The 21,542-nt window shown below is 33.6% G+C and overlaps 3 protein-coding genes across 3 annotated transcripts; 1 reads left to right on the top strand and 2 right to left on the bottom strand.

Annotated features, from left to right (window-relative positions):
- Window positions 1-845: 845 nt before the first annotated feature.
- Window positions 846-4,516, top strand: TRIADDRAFT_23488 (uncharacterized protein; the record flags this gene model as incomplete). The annotated part of the gene is made up of 18 exons (XM_002111707.1): window positions 846-962; window positions 1,044-1,169; window positions 1,288-1,370; window positions 1,497-1,621; window positions 1,713-1,807; window positions 1,906-1,977; window positions 2,075-2,185; window positions 2,256-2,364; window positions 2,474-2,595; window positions 2,693-2,757; window positions 2,859-2,994; window positions 3,074-3,142; window positions 3,238-3,373; window positions 3,475-3,563; window positions 3,640-3,771; window positions 3,871-4,011; window positions 4,137-4,256; window positions 4,352-4,516. Coding segments are annotated over 18 exons (2,013 nt in total), but the record flags the coding sequence as incomplete, so codon positions are not given.
- A 1,146-nt stretch (window positions 4,517-5,662) lies between these two features.
- On the bottom strand, window positions 5,663-10,732 carry TRIADDRAFT_63924 (expressed hypothetical protein; the record flags this gene model as incomplete). The annotated part of the gene is made up of 10 exons (XM_002112217.1): window positions 5,663-6,117; window positions 6,226-6,283; window positions 6,434-6,493; window positions 6,581-6,655; window positions 7,648-7,710; window positions 7,859-7,960; window positions 8,225-8,781; window positions 8,856-9,002; window positions 9,191-9,302; window positions 10,655-10,732. The coding sequence occupies 10 exons, from the start codon at window positions 10,730-10,732 to the stop codon at window positions 6,083-6,085; spliced, it is 1,287 nt and encodes a 428-aa protein (XP_002112253.1). The 3' UTR covers window positions 5,663-6,082.
- A 5,937-nt stretch (window positions 10,733-16,669) lies between these two features.
- On the bottom strand, window positions 16,670-18,272 carry TRIADDRAFT_56097 (uncharacterized protein; the record flags this gene model as incomplete). The annotated part of the gene is made up of 2 exons (XM_002112218.1): window positions 16,670-17,131; window positions 18,228-18,272. 2 exons carry the CDS (start codon window positions 18,270-18,272, stop codon window positions 16,670-16,672), a joined length of 507 nt encoding a protein of 168 aa, XP_002112254.1.
- Window positions 18,273-21,542: the final 3,270 nt, after the last annotated feature.

Below are 21,542 nucleotides of genomic sequence, written 5' to 3' on the forward strand. Positions count from 1 at the left end.
CGTCATTAACTCTATACCTGTTGCTATGATTGAATCTCTTGTTTCACTACGTAACGTAATCATGCTAATAATACATGATTAATGATTGAAAACACGCATTGTATCAAATGTGACAGGATGTAGTATTCCTAAGTGATGGATTGCCAGGCAATGTGCAATCAACACCCGCTGGAATGGCAAATAGAATGATCACTCGAATAAACATGCAACAAAGTTCTGTCGATCAAACTACGACAATTTTACCACCATCCATGGCTACCATGTCTACTGGTAGTAGAATTAGCAGTGGTATTGGCAGCGGTAGTAATGAAACTGATAGAAGTACAATAACTAGCTTTAACGCTACTATAGACCCAACTTTAGTTGTACCGACTCCCAGTGGCATAAGACAACCGACAGGTATATATCTTACACTTCTATCGCGTTATTTACATCTAATATATAAATATATCCGTAGTGACAAAATTTCTGGAGTTGGATATTATTTAATTTTACGACCTTTTTTTAATCAAATCTGGACTTGGTATTCTACCATACGACTAATTTAAATGGTATGCATTCCTTAGATATTACGAACAAAAAAGTTATCAATACGTTAGTGACTTCCCGCTTGGAACATAGTAATCGGTCTAATACTGGAGCACTATCCACTAAATTAAACCAGAAATATCGTGAACATAGCAAAGTATCAGCACGTGATCCATACAATTCCGTAAATAGTAAGTATATATACGCTGCATATTACAAAATTTATTTTATTGATCGTATTTGTCAAAATTGACGGTATTACTTTTGTATTACATAATTTCTTGACAACATATCTATCATTACTTTCCATTCTAGCTTCCTTTGAACTTTCAGAAGATATTTTGATAAGGGATTTAATATATACATTTCAAGGAATAAATGGCAAAGTTATCAAGTTAGATCAATCAGTTGATGCGTTCCGTGTTGATTTTAATGTAGGTTTTTATTCAGATCAGCCTTTTCTTACTAGATTAGAATAGTTCCGTAGCTTACTCGATAACAATACCAATTTATAGGTCGGTGTGCCAAAGCATTCAAGAGAGTTAGTTCATAAATTAGCCGAAATTGGATGGTTGTATCGAAAGATTAGAAAGTTTATTGATCAACATTCTACTGATCAAGCATATGGATTAGTTGGCCAGGTTTATAACTCATTTTCATTCTTAAGTTTTTTATAGCCAGCAAGCAAAGTTATGAGTATAGAGTATTGATAATAAATACAATTCTATCCGATCAACACTTGCCTTTACTAAAATTTAGAGTTTTTGCACTGCACTCCAAGACGAGCTGACAGAGTTTTATCGGCTTATCGCTGTATTGGACGCTCAGGTATTCCGTGTTTCGTCCTAAACGTATCTAAGATATTGCTGTGTTACAAAATAAATGGACCAACTTTTCTTACCTCTTATATAGTATATATCAAGTTACCAGTTTCATTTACAATGTTGTTTACTTATTTGCGTACAGAGGGAACAACAGCTATCAGTTGGTCCTACGAATGCAAATTATTTGTCTTTACACCGACTCTCAGTTTGGACTTACGAGCCGCTGCAACGATTAACTATACTTGCATCATTAACTGATATATGTACTGGTATGTTAATGGATGAATCACTATTATCATCTTACTACCCTGAATATGTTACGAAGAGACAGCTTTAATGACTAGATGATATTGATATTAGGTAAGAAAGGTGGTGCTTTAGCGTCGACGGTACATTCATACTATCAACATGGTAATCCATCCATTCGTAATTTAATAAAAGATGTCCTTGGGAAGGTTAGTACTAAGCTGTGTTAGTTAACTAAATTTATCCTATCGCATTCTCAAAGTCTGAAAGAATACCTTAATTTCATGACGTATTTGTTCAAATGTAGGTCGTTAAACCTTTAAATTTTATGCTACACAAGTGGATATACGACGGGCAACTGGCTGATATACATCACGAAGTTAATATTGACCTGCATTACTAATATAACATTCATATCGATAATTGAAAAATACCGTTGTTAATATCGTTCTTGAACGAATTATTTACTTTTTTAGTTCTTTATTTCATCGGAATCGACAGTCCAAGAGAACCGCCTATGGCGAAACAAATATGGCATTACCAAATCAATGCTGCCCTCATTTATTGCAATAGCACTTGCAAAGAAGGTATTTTAATCACCCATCATCAATTAAGAAAAATCTGCATTTCTTAAGGCTATATATCAAATATTTACAGATTCTATTAATTGGAAAATCTATCAACTTTATTCGTCAAGTCTGTATGGACAGGAGCGCAATATTCGGTATCAAACCTACTACAGCAGTTGCTACCAACGGAGATGAAAGTACAGCATTATCAATTTATTTTATAATTGTATAAAAGTTTATCAATTTATTGTAACAACCTGCAATTACATTATCATTTTTTCTATACCATAGGTTCTGTGCAATTAGTTTTCACTCAAAAAATAATCGGCTCGCAACTTGAAGTGATCGTTGATTCTGTTTATACAGCAACAAGCAAGCATCTATTAAAGATATTAAATGAAAAATATAAATTTATGGATCATCTTAAAGTAAGTTGCAACCGAATTGAAAGTAGCTGCTCTTATCTTAACTTTCTGACAGAAAATTACATGGCATGTCGTTGACAACTTGATAATAAAAATTCAGGCTCTTCGTCGTTATCTTTTGCTTGGCCAAGGCGATTTCGTAATACATTTGATGGACTCTTTGGCGTACGTTAACTTCATGATTAACTTGAATCCTTATTAATTTATTAATTGAATATAAATACCGAAATTAAAAGTTTTAACATGTGTTACTACAATTCCTACAGACCAGACTTGAATAAGCCGGCGTCGAATTTATATGTGCACAACTTGACTGGAGTCCTCGAAACAGCAATAAGAGCAACGAACGCACAATATGATGACGCAGATATTATAAAACGTTTAGATATTAGGCTACTTGAGGTTAATAAAATCAATTTAACTCTATTTGAACATACTGATCCTTAAAATGATATGAAAATTTTGCTTTCATGACGAACAGGTATCTCCAGGAGATACAGGATGGGATATCTTCAGTCTTGATTATCATGTAGATGGACCCATCAGTACTGTATGCTTTTATATATGAATGAATGATTCACCCTACTAAATTGCAGTGCCTTTTAAAGCTAAATGAATATTTTCATTTCTTTTTCGTAACAACAGGTTTTTACTGCACAATGCATGATTAATTATTTGCGCATGTTTAACTTTCTATGGCGTTTGAAGCGAATGGAATTTGTTCTTGGAGAGACATGGCGTAACCAACTCAAATGCTTCAATATTTACAAACATTTGCCAGGTAATAAAATTTCTTATGTAAGGCTGATGCTAACCATTTTATACCTTTGTATCCTCTGAGTGTAATTGTGTTTCCTGACTAAACTGCAACACTTTCAAAAGGAATTCTACCGTTACTACATGCAAGTAACATTTTAACAGCGGAACTAATCCATTTTATAAATCAAATGCAATATTATATTATGTTCGAAGTAAGTATCTGAATAGACTACGTATCCGCTTTCTTTTTTATTGCGAATGACTGATGATACAATCATTCCTAATCAGGTCCTAGAGTGCGCTTGGGACGAGTTAGTAAAAAGAGTAGAAGAAGCTAAAGACCTCGATGATGTTATCGATGCTCACGACAAATTTCAAGAAATCATTATTACTCGCTCTTTACTAGACTCGCATTCTCGGGTAAGTTACAAACATTTATTTTCAAATAAATTGTTGCTGCGCCTGTTGTCAATTTCTTGAATCTAACGTCAATAATTTTTGTTTCTTTTCATCTAATAGGACTTACAGACACAAATTAGGTCGATTTTTAATTTCATTCTTCAATTCCAAAATTTGCTAGAAAGTCTCTTTTCCGCAGCGCAATATGAAGTTGATTCGGAAAAGAAAATAGAGCGTGATGCAGAAAAGAGAAGCAAGCAGGTAAATCTAAATCGCCCGGAAATTGACATCATATGATTTGTAAGCTTAATAATAGCATGTACATGTATACGTAGTTAGCAGTTATTTGGAATCTTACACTTCGTTTAATTACCGAAATACCTTAGGGCCAGTGGGGAATGACTGATACTGAAACGGAAATAGAAGAACGAAGAGTAGAGGAATTTATTTCTACCACAATCCCTACTACCTTAAAGAAATTGAATAAAATTTTGGAATCTTCAAAGGTACGGTAGTGTAGAAGATAAACGATTATTTTTGTCTGTTTTTAATCTATATTTATCTTTGTAATTTACCTTTATACGTATTGGTTTCACTCTAGGCTGCTATCCGAACCTTTTTATTATCTCTTATTTCAAAAGCTGACGTAAGCCTACGTTTTCTGTGCTTTCGTTTGGATTTTAACGAATTTTATAGAGAGCAAGAACCAAGGTTGAAGAGCCCTTTACGACTACAGCGAAAGAAGCGCATACAATATGAATCATGATAGTTAAAAGTTTGCCTTACTTTGAAGATTGCTAAGGTATACTTCCGTAATATGACAGAGATTTAACTGATTCTTCTTCCCGCTTGTAAATTATAATTACTTGCTTAATGCAGCCTTCTCACCTTCACTATAAGGAAAAGAAGGTTTATAGATACAAATAAGATTATTTTGGGCATATGAACGATTATCTTAAATCGCCTTTAATTTTAGTATATAAGAACTACTAGCATGTTAGACTTTATTGATATTGTCATATTTCATACTGATGTACAGTATATTAACCTTGAATTATATCATAGTACAATATTTGCTTAGTTAGCATTTCTGTTATATTTAAACTGAAATATAAATGTACAAATGTAATTATATACGCATTTAGACTTTTTAATTTGTTAGTTATTTGTAAAATTTTACTATTTAATATCGGTATCGTCTCAATAGGAAGTTATTTCAGCACGTTTGAAATAGCCATTTAAAATACCTTAAAGCTATGAAAGATAGGGATTTATTGAAAGACATTTTTAATTGTTTTCTTATCATACGAGTAATGAGTTGCTGAAAAACGTAACTCATAGGCTTCTATAAGGGAGTGTTTGAGATGTTTATGTGATTTACTAATATCAAATGAACTGAATTGGCTTAATTACTAAGTTGTAATGGGATTCGCTGTGAGCACTAGTAAAAGAATGTGAAACTTCCCATACGACCGAGTGCCTGGGTGCTGTATTGAATTATATGTGAATAGTAAAGATTTATTTACTTACATTTAATCATTAATTGCGCTGGTTATTACATGAATCCCTACGTCCTAGCTGTTAACTAACCGAAGAATCTACTTCTCTTACTTTATTTAGTCTTTTTTATGCTAAGTATACGTGTATAAGCGATAGCAATAATTTGATACTTAACGCGTATTAGTAGACTTCAAGATTTGATAGTAATTCTACTATCCTACAAATACCTCCATCCCTTTCTATTCTATCCAATACCTATGCTGATTGATAAATACTACAATAATGATATCGCACTTAAGTGCTTAAGTGCAATTCCCACAGATTCACACTGATGAACTATCCATATAAGATATCATTTCCTCACATGTTTCAAGTTTAATTAACGCCTGATTCAATGATATTCAGGTATAACATCAGAGTATTTATTAATAAGTAATCTACTATTTTCTTACAAATGTTTACAAGTTATGAACATCCAAAACTTCCAAAAATTGGCATTACATTTCATAGAAATCACGCTAACCAATCGCATTCATACAGCAAGCGATGGTTTCATGAATAAATTTTAAATAATTAATTATATTTCTCGTATAATCAGTACAATTAATAAAACCTTCCATGGATAGTTAGATAATCTGCGTAAATTTAAGACATTTTAAAGGTATAAATTATTCAATACAGTAAAAAGTTGTCTTAATGACGATAAAATTAACGAAATCAGCATAGTCAATCAATCACTTTATGAAAATCATAGTAAAAAAAGCAGCGTGCAATTTCGTGATCAGTTTATGCCTTGTCTACAAATTGTAAGTTTATATTTTCAAAATTCAGGTTAATCTCTAGGCTGTTCTAAAGGTTTATCACCATCTATAGAATATAGAAATATAATGCGCAACATGAAAAGATTGTTAAAAGAAGAATTTATGCAAATGTAATAGAGTAATTTTTCACTTCAGTATATTAATTTTAATGTACCTGAATTAAGTAATTCTGCGTCTGCACCATTTTTTATCAAAAATTCAACCATCTCATCCTAAAAGCAGAAATTAATTGCAATATTAAATTGGATGATAATAGTATTTCAGTTGTTTAAATGTTTACTCGATAGTTTCAGCGATATACTATAATAGCTTTAAAGTAATCCTCTTCTATGGTAGTCGAAACAGCAACAGAAATATATTACCTGACACTCCGCATAAGCTACATGCAAAGGTGTATTTTGAAGTAAATCAACAGCATTAATCTAATAAGAGAAATCAACATTTGAATTTTGAGATTAAATTATTTATGATTGGATAAATTTGTAATTTATTCTACAATAATAGCATACCAAAGCTCCATGCTTGATGAACAATTTAGAGACTGCAATGCAACCGTTCTCCGCTGCATGATGCAATGGAATGCCCTAGGAATCAACGATTTGAAATAAATAAGATATACACATATTCTCTCAAATTCGCTCGTTTATACTCGTAAATTAGAATTATATTCTTGTAGAATTCAGTAAAATGGATTGCACTTACTTATAGCATCATTACTATCACTATACAAGCACATCTTACAAAGAAACACTAAATCGGCGTTAGTACTTGTTCATGTTTGGAGTAGCATGCTACATACAGTAAGTAATAGAGTTGTCACAACCGAGATTGCAACACAAAAATTAACGGGATTCTTTCATCTAAAGTAGTCTTTACTATCGTAGCAACTAACTCTAAACACTCTTTAATCTATCAAACTTAGATTCGAGTCTTAGAGACGATAGAGTACTCATGTTAAGAATCAAAACTTTATTCTAATAGCTATTTATTAAAATGACTAATAGAACTCACAACTTACAATCTACTACTAACAACTAATAACCATCTATTATAGACTAACTTATCAACTCCCACAATTAAGAACTTGGGGGCTTTTATAGAGCCTCGCAAACTTGGTTGTTGTAAAACAATAAATTTATAGCCAAGGCTACATGCTAAATATAGCAAGAATCACAACCACTTTCTATGACATTTAATAGCTATAGTAGTTAATTAATGGCTAAGTGTTAACATATGATTCATTACTCAACAAAATTATATCATTGATGACACAATAGTTAATTAGTTGTCACAACAGTAGATTTAAATTCATGGATACTTTTATATTACTTTTAATATGAGCAATATGAAAGATTTAAAAACTTTTCAAGTCGCGACTCTTCTTTTTAATAGAACTATCATTGACACTCTTTGTCCAAGAATTAAGCTACTTTGCAATTATTGAGCCGATTCTCATTAATTTAACATTAAATTAAATATACAAGTGATAGAGGATTAATACTTTGGTTGATGCAGCACGCATTTTATATTTGAAGTCATTTAATTGTACATTTTTTTTGCTATTTCTAAAGCTAACCTGTAATATTTCATCTTTAACATTGGGATCCATTTTTCCAGAATCCAGTAAATATTCAGCACTCTGTAAAATTTTATTTAATGTTCAATATTGGACGATGTTTGGTTAATACTTGTACTCAATGCAATTAGCAATATATCCAAGGATAAAGATTAGCTTTCATTTTAAGCTATTTTAGGCAAAATAAAGCTACTGAAAAATGATTACTTACTTGCACTGAGTTCCTTTCAGCTGCTAAATGAAGAATAGATTTATTCTCTAAGCCCATCATAGCATCTAATTTAATAGAATCTTTTTGGCATAGCCTTATAACCTAGTTAATATACCATGAATACGATTAGAAATCTATTGCTCTATTCACTCATGATTGAGAAACTAATGCTATAAAAGAAATGTTTCAAATTAATTATCTTTGTATAATAGAAATGCTAATATATATATACTATATAACTACAGTTATTACCACATCAAAAACTAGGTCTGAAGTTTAACAAATTGTTTTATATTGTCGGTCGAAATCATCATCTGTCATTCTAAAATTTGTCAACAATTTTTCTTCCTGCCGTATTTAACTAACCTCATCAATGTTGTCGTATTTAACCGCTTCCCATAAATTCCAATTATCATTTGCAAAAGAATTAGGTACTGCCATCGAAGGCGTAACAATGCTAGTATCATCTTTTATTGCATCGGTATAAATAATACTACTGGCTTGCATGTTGGATGCAGTTTCAATATTGAGACCTCCACCGGAGATCTTTAGCTCATTTACTTTATTATTAATATCTTCACGAGTAATTTCAATAGTACTTGGAGGTGGTAGATCACCTAGATTTATGTCTTTATTCTGGTCAGAAACGATGATAGGATAGGAATTGTTTTTCGGTGCATTTTCAATATGATCTCCAGTAATGATAACAGGACTGCTTTTAATAGTCGGTAAGGTTGATTTGGCCTCTTCGTCGTGATGACCGATTATGAAGACAGGATTGAGGTTAGGATTTTTATTCTCTTCGCCTTTGCTTGGCTGTTGATCCATCCTTGCCCTGTTTTCATTTTCTTCCTCATTTTTTTCATTAGTTTCATCTACTAGGCTTAACTTGGATTCTGGTATTTTAACAGATTGATTATAATCTTGATTAGTATTATTGATGGAATGATTTATTTAATTCATAATAATTACAATTTTTTCTGCATAGAAAGTTTACCTCCACCTGGATTTGTAGTAGGTTCCATGTAAGTTATGCGTGTATCTATAGAAACATCTCTGGCTATTCTTTCAGAGCTCGTTGTACTACGTTCTGCTGGCTCTTTTTCGTGATCTTCAACTTGTGGATTAGCATTAGTTTGATCATCTTCAATCCAAGTAATAACATTAGTTTGAAGAATGAAACCGAATAACCGATTATTAAAGATGGATATAGTCTAAGTGACTGCTTTTAATTAAGGTTGAAGTGATGTATATATATGTACAGTATTGATCAGCTTATTTGATCATAGGTCCGAAATAATTTCTCATCATTCTTATTTGTACTTTTTTTACCTTCTTGTTCTTGAAGAATAATTTCCGACTTCTTCTCCTGTAGGCTATCATGTGGAAGAGAATTTTTTATGGAATGATTCGAGGTTCCATTACTAATTGGCCCATCTCGATGCTGTACCGATAAAAGTAGAAATGAATTAAGTTTTTATCTTTACGCTAGTATCTGGATAGATCAGTTACTGCTTTCTTCTATTACATTAAGATCGTTATAGAGTCGATATAAATTTTCAATTTGGAACTATCTCCAATTAAGAATTATTCATAGATGTAAGATAGTGAAATTCGCGTAGATGTAAGTTAGTGAAATTCTAGCGCTTCGCATAGATAGCTAATAAGCTTCCTATGCTTTATTCGAAACGACTTAGCATAGAAATAAGATTTGCATAGACAAAATTTAAAGAATATAAAGCTAAAAACAGCTAGCGTGTAGACTATATTAAAAATATTTGTGTTGGCAATATTTGCGCTTTTACGGAGAAAAACAATAATTATATACTGTACTGTTAATCAAGAAACGATGAAATAGTATATAATATTTGGTTGAAATTTTAAAGACGTTTAGCTACCGCAAAGAATTCATGATAATTTATCACGTTAGGTCAGGAGAATAAATGAAAAAAAGCCTATGAATAGATGAACTAATTTATTTCTGCTGTATTGAAGAAGAAATGATATAGTAGAATATGAGGACTGACTTTAGTCAAATATCTTGAAGCCAGGATAAAATTATCTATTCAGGTAAATTTTTTATGGGAATTTTATCGTAGATATTACAAAATATTGTAAAGGATCTTAACTTATTATTGTTAGTCATTTCAACGAATGTTAAATAAAAGCCATCCAAGCGTGAATAATAGAAAAAATTAGTTAAGATCAAAACAGGATGTTTTTATAGTGTTACTAAGACAGTAATTTTAAATTGAAAGAAAGATTAAAGTCGGTCAGCAACTACAATAATATTTACGGTAATATCAAAACTTTTCATGTAGGTTAAGATCCAATAAGTCTACATGCATTGCCATGATAGAATTAAAGAAGAGTTAAAAGACTGTAACACTTGCACTCTAAGAAATAAAATTGGCCTATTAAAAGAAGTTGAAAGCCAGCTTTAATACAACTTGCTACATCTTTTATGTTGTAGCTGATGAGTGTAATACATATTAGCATGTGTCATAAAAATATAGCACAAATTAATCGATTTTAAAATGCGAACGAAGGTTCATTTAGTTGTAAAAGATCAATGGTATTATTTCAATCTATAAGGATTAGACAAGTAAAATTTGATCCTTTACGCTTTGCCAAGTTTAAGTTTGTTTGCAAATGTTGATAAATCAACCTCAAAACTGGAGATTGCTAAATTGTATATGTACATTTTCTGCCAGTATGAAATGCTTACGGACGAAAAAAATTTTATTTCATCCTCTTTTATGTCTTTCTTTCTTATTGTCTAGTAAATCAACTTACCAATTCTAGAGGGTCGGGAACAGTCAGTAAGTTACTTGATTTTTGAACTTCAGTACTTTTACTTGATCCACAACCCATGTTGACATTTATTGGTGTTAACGTTAATTTTCTAAGCTAGAAAAATAACCATATTGTCAACAAACAATTAAATGCAATTTTGTCTCGCTACGATAGAGATTAATGTTTGATACTGTAAATCATGACTAATCGCCATATTGTTGGATTGTATTTGATGCTTGCATTAAAGCTCTTACCTGATGATAATCTTGGACTCTATGGATGAAGTTTTAATTGATGGATAATATACAACGACGATTAAATTGATTTATTACAACTTCACGTTGTCATTAAATTAAAATAATCATGTCATTAACTTAAACATCAATTAATGGACAACGGCAAAATGTAACTACTGTAATAAAGTAATCTATATGTGGTCTATACGTCTTTTTTCCTTTAGGGTTCTGCCAATTCTTTGATCGCAACAGGCTATTGCTTTCTTCTCATGGAATACTCTGGTCAATAGTTCTCAAGTTACCATAGTAATTGGATCCATCATGCAACAGGGCTGATTGATCATTTCAATGCTTTTAATTTGCTACCAATTATGTTATTCTACTATTGTTATGATAACAATACAGCTACGTTAACTATTATTAATGACATGTAAAAATAAAATTTTATCTAACATAAATGATCATTTCAATGCTATTAATTTGCTGCCAATTGTGATTATTCTACTATTGTTATGGTAACAATGCAACTACGTTAACTATTATTCATGACATGTAAAAATAAAATTTTATCTAACATAAATGCTAATAGCATTCTTTTAATTGGTTGGTCAATTTGTATATTATGTTGTACATTAATAGAATTATAATTAGGAAATAATAAATTGTGACAGGAATACTATAGCTTAGATGTTCCTTTCCTCTTTTTATCTTGTTTTTGGCTAAAAATTCTTTTATATATTGATCGTTGCTCATTGTTTGATTTCCAATATGATATGATGCTACTCCATATACAGTTGATTGACTTTAGCAAATGCCAAGCATGCTAGGTTGCATAGTGTTCCGATTTTCAATTGTATTCGTGAATAAATGATAGCAAAATAATAAAAATAATAGCACAATTTTTAAAGTTGATGGCGCTATCGAATTATTTCTGCTCCTTTTTTAACGTTTTCAAAGCTGTAGAATTGCAGATGCTCATAGTTGAGATAAAAGATTTCGCTGATACTATTATTTTTACTTTGATATAGCAGTCAGCTATTGACATTGTAATTGAACGCAAATTTAATACCTAAACTTGTTTGACCTTTGAGCTTACTTAGTAGAACAGGAATGCAGTATTGTATGGTAAAGTATACATTGTATAAAATTCCTATACTAGTACGGAATAAATTACGTCATGGACGTAAATTTTTGAAGGATTGGTAGGCTGTTTACTCTTGATATCCAAACTTGATAAAATAAATAGTATCAGGTTGCTAATTTTGAATAGCTTACTAAGTGATTATTTAGACTTTCTATGCATATTTTGCATGAACTGCCGATGCGTTTACTTTAAACCGTTAATTGTACATAGTTTACTGAGAGTTATTCCAAATGCCAAAAAGTAACAATAAGAAATGATTAAGATTTTGAGTATGATTTGCTATAAGTGTAAAGTGCTGCTTTTACTGATATTCGAATTGAAGTATTCAGTTTAAACGTAAGAAATATTATCGTAGTATCGAATCTCTGCGTTGCGTAAATTAAAATGGTTACCCTAAGTATGAGTACAGAATAAATTCTATCATAGTATCGAATGGTAAATATAAAATAGTACATGTGTATCATGATTAGATAGAAGTAACTACGATTTTGAGTTTAGTTTGTTGCCGGTATAAAATCTAATCTTCCAGTTGTGTCAATTAAAAATAATTATCCTTAATCGAGCGTACGATAACTGCTATCACAGTACAGAATGATAAATATAAGAAATTACTTGTACAACATGGTACTGGTTATCGATAACGTAGCTCATTGAAGCCGTACAAACTCTTATTCTATCATACACTACCGTAGCCATTTAAAATCAATTCTATACCAAAGTTCTTTCCAAATCTAATATTACGTATTAATAAGAAAATTACTACGATTATGAATTTGATTTGCTACTTGTATTAAATTCTGATCTTTGCTATTTACTAATAGTCGGAGCTGTAGAAGTATAATAACGGTATAAAACTTTTTATCTTATTGAAATATAGATATATTTAAAACATTTATCTTGGATATAATCCAGGCTATCATAGCATCCATTTGCAGATGTAAGAATGCAAAGTCAATTACAATTCTAATCATTGATAGTACAAGTACCGCAAAGAAAACTGAACGAAATATTATCATAGTGTAGCCTTCTTGAAACTAACCTCTTTCCGAGGTTTGTCTAAAGTTATGATTTGGCAAGATACTGCTGCGATTTTGAATTTGATTTGCGAATGGTATAAAGTTCTTATCATACTGATATACAGTACAAACTATTTACTATCAATCTAAATTTGTTACATATATTAAGTTCTTATCTTACTGGTCTAAAACTATAACATATATCATAAATATGGTCCAAAAAAATCATAGCATCGAATAATGAATTTAAGAACGTGAAAGTATATCATCATTTCTTATAGATGAAGTATGTTTTAATAGCTAATTCATCTAGGATTAAATCAGGCCATAATCTACTTATCATTCGTTTTGCTTTGGTATGCCAGAAACCAACTAATACCAGTGCGTACTCATAACGTACAAGTATCTACCAGCATTATTATCTAGCTTGCAAAAATGATTATTTCGGGCTTGTCCGGGATGTATCTCGAATTAAGAGCCTCGAATGAATGCGATTGCCTTTTATAGACTATAATCTATCGTTAAAAATCAGTAAAATAGGATGATTTATAACGTCCTAATACAGAGCTATAAATAAACCTATTACATCACCTAAGATTTCAGGGTATTTTTATAGCAATCATTGTGCTGTTTACCGATGATTTAATACATAAATCTACGCGTATGGTGTTATTGTGTTACAGTAAGCTGCCGTCCTATATGTTGTAGCCAATTTCAGAATCTTAAATTAAAGATTTAACGGCAAGCTTAGATTAACTATATTGCTCATTTAATCACTAAATGATAACCGATAAATAGGAGGAACAACTGTTTGGATAATAGGTGAAATTATCGATTGTTTAGACATCTCCACACGGGGACAAAAGCGGACTTATTTTTAGAGCACAAAGAGGAATTAAATATCCTAGTAAATTACCCGTTTAAATGAACGGGAATATAATCTGCACAAAGCAGTGAATGAAAAGAAAGTCCACAGCTAGATTATCTTAATGCGGGTATAACTTAATATTAGTACTGTGCCTTACACTCTCTGATGATTAAATTACGAAACGATATAGCTACATTCTATCGTTTATTTCCTATCGAACAACTTTATCAATCTTGAACACCAGCGATTATAAAATTAGAGGATTTTCAGAGCGTAAAGAGGAATTTGACATACGAGTATTAGTCATCTCTATCTTAGACTTGATAGACTATAAAATTATATAGCTACATTCTATCTTTTATTTCCTATCGAATAACTTTATCAATCCTGAACTCCCGCGATTATAAAATTAGAGGATTTTCAGAACGCAAAGAAGAATTCGACACACGAGTATTAGTCATCTCTATCTTAGACTTGATAGACTATAAAATTATATAGCTACATTCCATCATTTATTTCCTATCGAATAACTTTATCAATACTGTACTCTTACATCCCCGGATTATAAAATTAGAGGACCTGATTACGTCATTTATGGTACATAGAAAGTTTTACCGTAACCTCTATTCCTGATTATTAGAAATTGAATTACTTAATGTAATCACTTATTCTTTCCGTACTTGGCTAGATGCTAATCAAGTATGCTAAAAGAACAGATGGAAAGGCTTAGGTATTCTATACTACTCCCTTTAGATGTATTACAACATCCTACCGCAGTTGGATTCATGCCATCCTGATAGGACTAGCTAAAAGTAAATTCACTAAAATAGATTTCTCTCAATCGGATATTAACGTCTTATCCTACATTCAGTAATTTAATATTTCCAATTTTTGATTAAGAAGGGTAAAAACAATCATGCAATATGTTATCATTAATTTATTCTCCAATCTCTATACCAAAGCTATTTTAGATGCATGCCTCTACTGACGGCTTAACATTGATATGACGATTTCTACGGGAATGAGGCAATTACTTTCAATCATTTAGTTTATTCATTTGGACGTTATGCCATTGGAAAATTACTAACTACAGTACTATAGATTACACAATATCAATCTAACCTACTCAATGTACAGCTTAATATTTTACTTCATCAATACGAGTAATGAGGGAAAAATTGCTAAAGATAGTATGTAGTAATGTCCTGCGGTTATCCTGTTATGATCAAGTCTATTCAGGCGCTGGCATCATGCTGATTTGAGACTATTGTTACTTTTCTAGTCAAATCAATAATAAAAGTGTTTACGTATGATTACATTATCATGTCTACTTTTACAGCCGCTTCAAAAGTTATTAAACAAGCTTTGACACGTATTTAGATTGATGACGTCCATTGACTATCTTCATGCAAAGCCAGGAGAAAAAGTGGATACGTTCAGTTTAGTCATTCAATATAGACTTTTATTGGCATTTTTAAAAATTTGGTATAGGACTTGTATCTTACTATTAGATACGTACAAGAATGAATTAGAATATATATATATATATATATATATATACCCTTTTCATGTGCCATATTACCAAGGCCAGGGGAAAAAGTGGGACACATTCAATTTAGTGATTCAATATAGACTTTTATTACCATTTTCAAATTTGGTACAGGATTGTATTTTACTATTAGATACGTACAAGAATGAATTAGAATATATATATATATATGTGCGTATATATAACCTTTTTATGTGCTATATTACAGTTAGATCGTAGTCATTCTTCAAACCAATTTACTTTATTTTACGTCATTTTTTGGGGGGGGGGGTTTGGATTTGCACAGAGATAGATAAAGTGATTACCCGTAATGACTTTTGAAGCTCTGTACTTGAGTCTATAGCTTCAATTTGGCTTAGGAGTGCAAAATCATTGACATAACCGCAATACAGGATGCAGCAGCTTCAGTACTTGGGAATAACAGTTTCAGTTCAAGATAGATGATCTTGAATGCGAATATTAAACCCTATATATCATTTGTTGGCATACGTCTAGAGGATGGAAAATAGATCGAGTAATTACAAACAAAATATAAAGTTTAATATCCGCAATACTATATTATTTTTGTCAGGTATGGCATAGCCGATGAATGCATCACGAAACGTACAATATTGCTATGGCTCTATACAGAATGAAGCAAGTTTATCCACGCTAAGGTTGCAATAGAACCTTAGTTCAATAGTGTTTTACAGCAACTAAGAAGTACAATAAATAGCTCGGTTATACGATCATGTAAAATTGTATTAATTTGTAGAAGTTAGTTCGAGTGAATTCATTTTCAATGTTTGTTTAATTAAAGAGATATGATAAGATTAAGTTGGCAATCTAGCCAATAAGAGATACGGTCTAGAGCTTGATCTTATTCTAACTGCTGTAGTTGATGCTTGTTGTTGAAGCGAAAGAGATACTGTGGATAGTTGATGGAGAAATGAAGGCAAGTCGGAATGATCAATTGATCATGTCTATCGCCATGCGATGCCATTCGACAACATTGCATGCACCTTAAATGGCATCACCATGATGCAATCGCCATTCAGCATAATGATTTTATTATTCATTTGTAATGTATTAAACTAGTAAGATCAAGTCGTTTATTTTATCCTCTACGGAGTGGACGATGATGAAAGAATTGGATGAGAAAGGGTAAAGAGGATCGATGAGTTCCCATGCAGAGTGGTTGGAGTTTGTTTGCTAGTTTGAAATTAACTATTTGGATTGGGTTGTGTAACAAACCACAGTACACCACCCAGGAGTAAACCACGGACTCCAAATACCATCAGCAAGATGAGACCACCTACTAAAGCGATCGGTTCAACAACTCGATTAGCAATAGTAAATTGAGGTATACCAAATGATGTTAATTGCTGATTGATTTGGCCGACAACACCTTGTGTGGCTTGAGGTCGAACACGATTAGCATGGCGACCACTGGCTGCAGCTATATTGGAACGGTAGTTGGGATTGGCTTGGCGTGGTTGTTCGCTACTTCTTTTCCGCTGTTGTACGCGTGGATCATCATCCTGCAAGACCTGACCGTCTAAAATATACACCATATTAAGACCACAGTAATCAATGCTTTCTAGCAATCTCACTGAAGATGAATTGGGCAAAAGCGAGAACCACCAAATAGAGAAGATCTCCTTGTTCCTTTGCAAAGCCCTTGTCTAGAAGATGACGAAACGTTCAGCCAATATCACCTTCTACTGCTGTCGTAATTCCCTTATTAGCGACTGTCAATATCAACCTGATGCTCTTAGCGACAATATCGTTGGCAAATAGCAAGCAATTAGTGACTAATAATTCAAGAACTGGAATGTGCCAATGCCTTGATGAGGAGCACAAATTGGAAATGGATGTTGATGCACAAGCTTAAATGCTAACCTTGCCCATGGGTGAGGATGGGGGCGGGCTTAAATAGACATGGTCAGAGTAGATGACGCAAGGCGCCACCACGTCCAGCCATACTACAACCACGCTTGTGACGTGGTGTATGGAACTGAAGCGTTAGCGTGACGGTGGGCAAGTTGACACCCACTTTTCCGCTCGATTTCACTCCAATACGCTAGTCAATCCATAGGGCATACTGGTACCTAGGTAGAGGACAGCTGAATGAGTGGGTTGATCAACTGCTACTATCGATCTCGATCCAAGACTCAGTCACCGGGAGGGTGGTCGTCGGCCGGCCATCGGTCACATGATGCCAACGTGAGCACGGACTGACAACAGTATGGACGCCGATGCCTTGTGATACTGATAGAGTAGAGTGTATGATGTTGTCGTTAAGACACCAGTATCCAGTATCGAGTAGGGTACATGCGTTTTGGGCTTGCGTAGATTGACACATCGCTTGCCTATGACGCTTGTGTCTAAAAATAACTTTTGAGTCATGTCTGTATGAATAAGACTACATCATCACTAGTGATACACTACTACTGTTTAGGTATGGTATGGTACAGTTGCTAAGGAGGCGACAGGTGGGCAATACGCAGGCGTGGAATGGCCACCGGTTGGTGTCGATGACTCACAGACGCACGCTACTGATCGATACAAAAAGCTGTATTTTGTTGTCATCTTGGATACACTCTATAGCGATAGTCCACTTACAAACAAGGCCTGACGTAATCGCTCGAAAATAGCGCTTGACTTGGCTTGATCTCATAGGTAAACATGGCAATGGCTCATCACTAGTCTGATGTATAGAACGGAGAGCGCGATTTGCGTGGTCATCCTGGCAGTTCATGCAGCCGCTATGACTCTCACCTGACCACGGTTGACGCGCAATGTTTCAAACCCGGGGTCAGCCATACGTCACAATGTGATGGTGACACTCGCTCGGTGCTCAATAGACTGTTTAAAACAGTCTATTAAGCCCTATACAATTCCTCTTACTACCATCGCTTGTCTAGAATTGACTGGACAATCTCCATCCATTATAGTGGCTACCCTAACCCACACCGCTCACCCTGGTCGTTCACAACCAGGCCAACCGGTCCTTCTACATCTGCTCGTCCATCATGGCTACCCAATAGCTGCAGCTAGCCAGCAAGATTAATTGCAATTTAGGCTCTATTTGGCATTGATTTGCAAGGGAGATTATTGGAGATTGTTAACTGTATTCTGTATCTCTTCGTTATCGTTGATCTTTGTCTCTACGCCACGGTAAACACTAAGAGACATCGTATAGCAGCAGCAGCAGCAATTGTCATTGTTGGTCCATTTCATTTCCAATCACCTTGGTCCAAGAGAGAAGGAAAAATTCAAACTGCGATACTGTTCCTATGATGGTAAGGCATATCATAAATTGTGTTGTAGTCTGTCATTTTAAGGCTGCGATGGACGTTGATAACGTAGAGGAGCATCAGTTACGATTAGAAGAGGATTCAATGTGTCATTATTAAGGGATAATTTGGAGGTTGAGATGGACGTTGAGAAAGGATAATCGCAGAAGCCAAGACGGTAGTGCAAAGTGATGATGAGAGATGCTTTTATCCTACCACAGTATTCTGCTTGCATGGTGATCGAGACAAGGCTACAGTAGGATACATAACGAGGTGATAGAGCAGGATACATAACGACGTGATAGAGCAGGTAGTAATCGTGTAGTTGAATTCATTTCTCCAAGTTCATCCAAAATCAGCCAGCAATGTTGTCTTTACCATCATCGTGTTTACATCAGTCGTATCTACTGGCAGAAGAAAACAACATTGATAGGCAACGTTATGATTGAATTAGCAGTTATCCTATATGACTTGATGGTAGTTCAAGACTTTGAAGAGAAAATTGGAGAGTCGCAGGGTCGTTCCATCAGATAGGATGATTATGATGGACATGACTATCTAGACGGTAGCTTACTTTAATGGGGCAATATCCATACGGAACCAAATTGCAATGATTGGCATCGGAGTGATGCTGATGGACGATGTTGCTACCTGAATATTGCAGGCTATAGCTTATGCTCATCTACAATCATAGCACCTGGCACAATGATAGGAAGGTTCTAGGTTGTAGTCATGTCCATATGTTTAGGATTCTTATCGACAGTAGTTTAGAATCATGTACGTCGATGCCATCAAGCTCCAGCTCGTATCGACTTCAACATGGCTACAACATCGATATATACACTTACTCTTCCTGTAGAATAATACAATTCCAGCAATGGACTAAACTCCTGTCATAGCGATACTGTCCACTCTTTTATTTCTCGTTCATTCTAGTTTCATATTAAAATTGATTTATTTTCTGTTATACCGATCAACATAACTTTCAACATTGGAATATTGACATGGTTTCACATTGCGAAAAGTAAAAGATGTGAAGGGAGCTTTCTAGATTTGGATTGTGTTCAAATATCAGTACAAGGAGTCGATAAAATGGGTCATCGTAAATCGCAACATGGCTATTAATCGTACATGTCAATGGCATGGTTAATCCATACTTTCGACACTGAAAATAGCAAGTCGTAGTCGATAGCTAGTCGATGTTTCCCAAGGAATGATAAAAAATCAATTTTCTTATGCAAATTGAATAGTGAACAAGGTAGAATAGAAATGGATAAAACTCTCTTGTTCTACAGTATAATCGATGCAAATTGAAAAGTGAACAAGGTAGAATACGAATGGATAAAATTCTCTAGTCTCATCATAGCCAAGTTTAAAACGTTTCAAAATACTAAACAGGAAGGCACTTTTGACTAGTCAAGACGTGATCAATTTACTGATGATGATAAACATATTGACGATGACTACGATACCGTATACTGTCATGGCGAAATTGTTAATTAATATTGAAAGGATAAAACACTCTACTACTACTACTTTACAGTATAATAGCCAAGTTCAAAACGTTTCAAAATACTAAACTGGAAGGCATTTTCTGCTTGTCAAGACGTGATCCATTGGCTAATGATAATGATGGTAAACGTATTGACGATGGCTACGAAGCCGTTTACAGTACAGTGCGAAACTACTAATTAATTCATTTATATCAGTCGATTAATCACTTTTGTAAACATGGCTCTCATGATCGTCGATAAAGCTGTAGTTTATGTCATGGCAATCAGAGTTAACTTTGTAGCAAGACTATCATAATTGCTGGCAATGATTGTCAACCGTAGTTGCCTAATTTGTGGATAATGATTACGTTAGGACCGATCATTCTTGCGTCTTGACTCCAATTGAATTTAATCCATTTGTCAACATCGTCTTGATGGCCATTTGAACAACAATATTATTATGGAGTTTCTATCCAAATAAACGTAGTAGGCCAACGGTGATATGGAACTACTTACAACGCCAGTCGATAGGAACTGACTAAAGCGATGATGATGATGATGATGAACGATGAGAATGGAATGATTAACGGCCAATCTCGCTCATAATCGAATTCATTTTGTACTAAACAAGTTATCCATAGTCATTTTAACAACTGCTCAAGTTGTTCCTATTGAAACAAACTTTGTAGTAGAACCATTCGACGCCATTACTTAAAATGCTAGTCGATAGAAACGGACAAGTGTGTTAATGATTCTTCCGATGATTATTTGTGAGAGTACACGATAACTGTAGAGCCATGGCGAGAATTGAATTAATCCAGTTGTAAACATCTTCTGGATGGCCATTTTAACGCCAGGGTGTGCCAATTGGAACAAACTTTGTAGCAAAATCATAGTATACGTACAACTGCGAAGAATGCCGGTCGATAGAAGCTGATTAATGCTTTGATGAATACTGAGAGAAGACGAGGATGGAATGAAGCAATTTTGTAATCATCTTGTGAACTTATGAATGGCCATGATAGCAACAGTTTATGCAGTGCAAATTGCAACAAACTTTACAGTAAAATCATTGTGTGTAACTGCTAAGAATGGCAGCCGACAGAAGCTGACTAATGCGCTGATGATTACTGAGAAAGTACAGATAACTAACTGTAAAACCACAATGAAAATTAATCTATTTGTAAACATCTTCTTAACTTTGTAAATTTATAGCCATTTGAACAACCGTGTGTCCAGTGCTAATTGCAACAAACTGTGTGGCAAAATTAGAGTATACGTACAACGGCTAAGAATATCAGTCG

The sequence above is a fragment of the Trichoplax adhaerens genome, genomic scaffold (genome assembly GCF_000150275.1).
Source record: "Trichoplax adhaerens TRIADscaffold_4 genomic scaffold, whole genome shotgun sequence".
Lineage (NCBI taxonomy): Eukaryota > Metazoa > Placozoa > Uniplacotomia > Trichoplacea > Trichoplacidae > Trichoplax > Trichoplax adhaerens.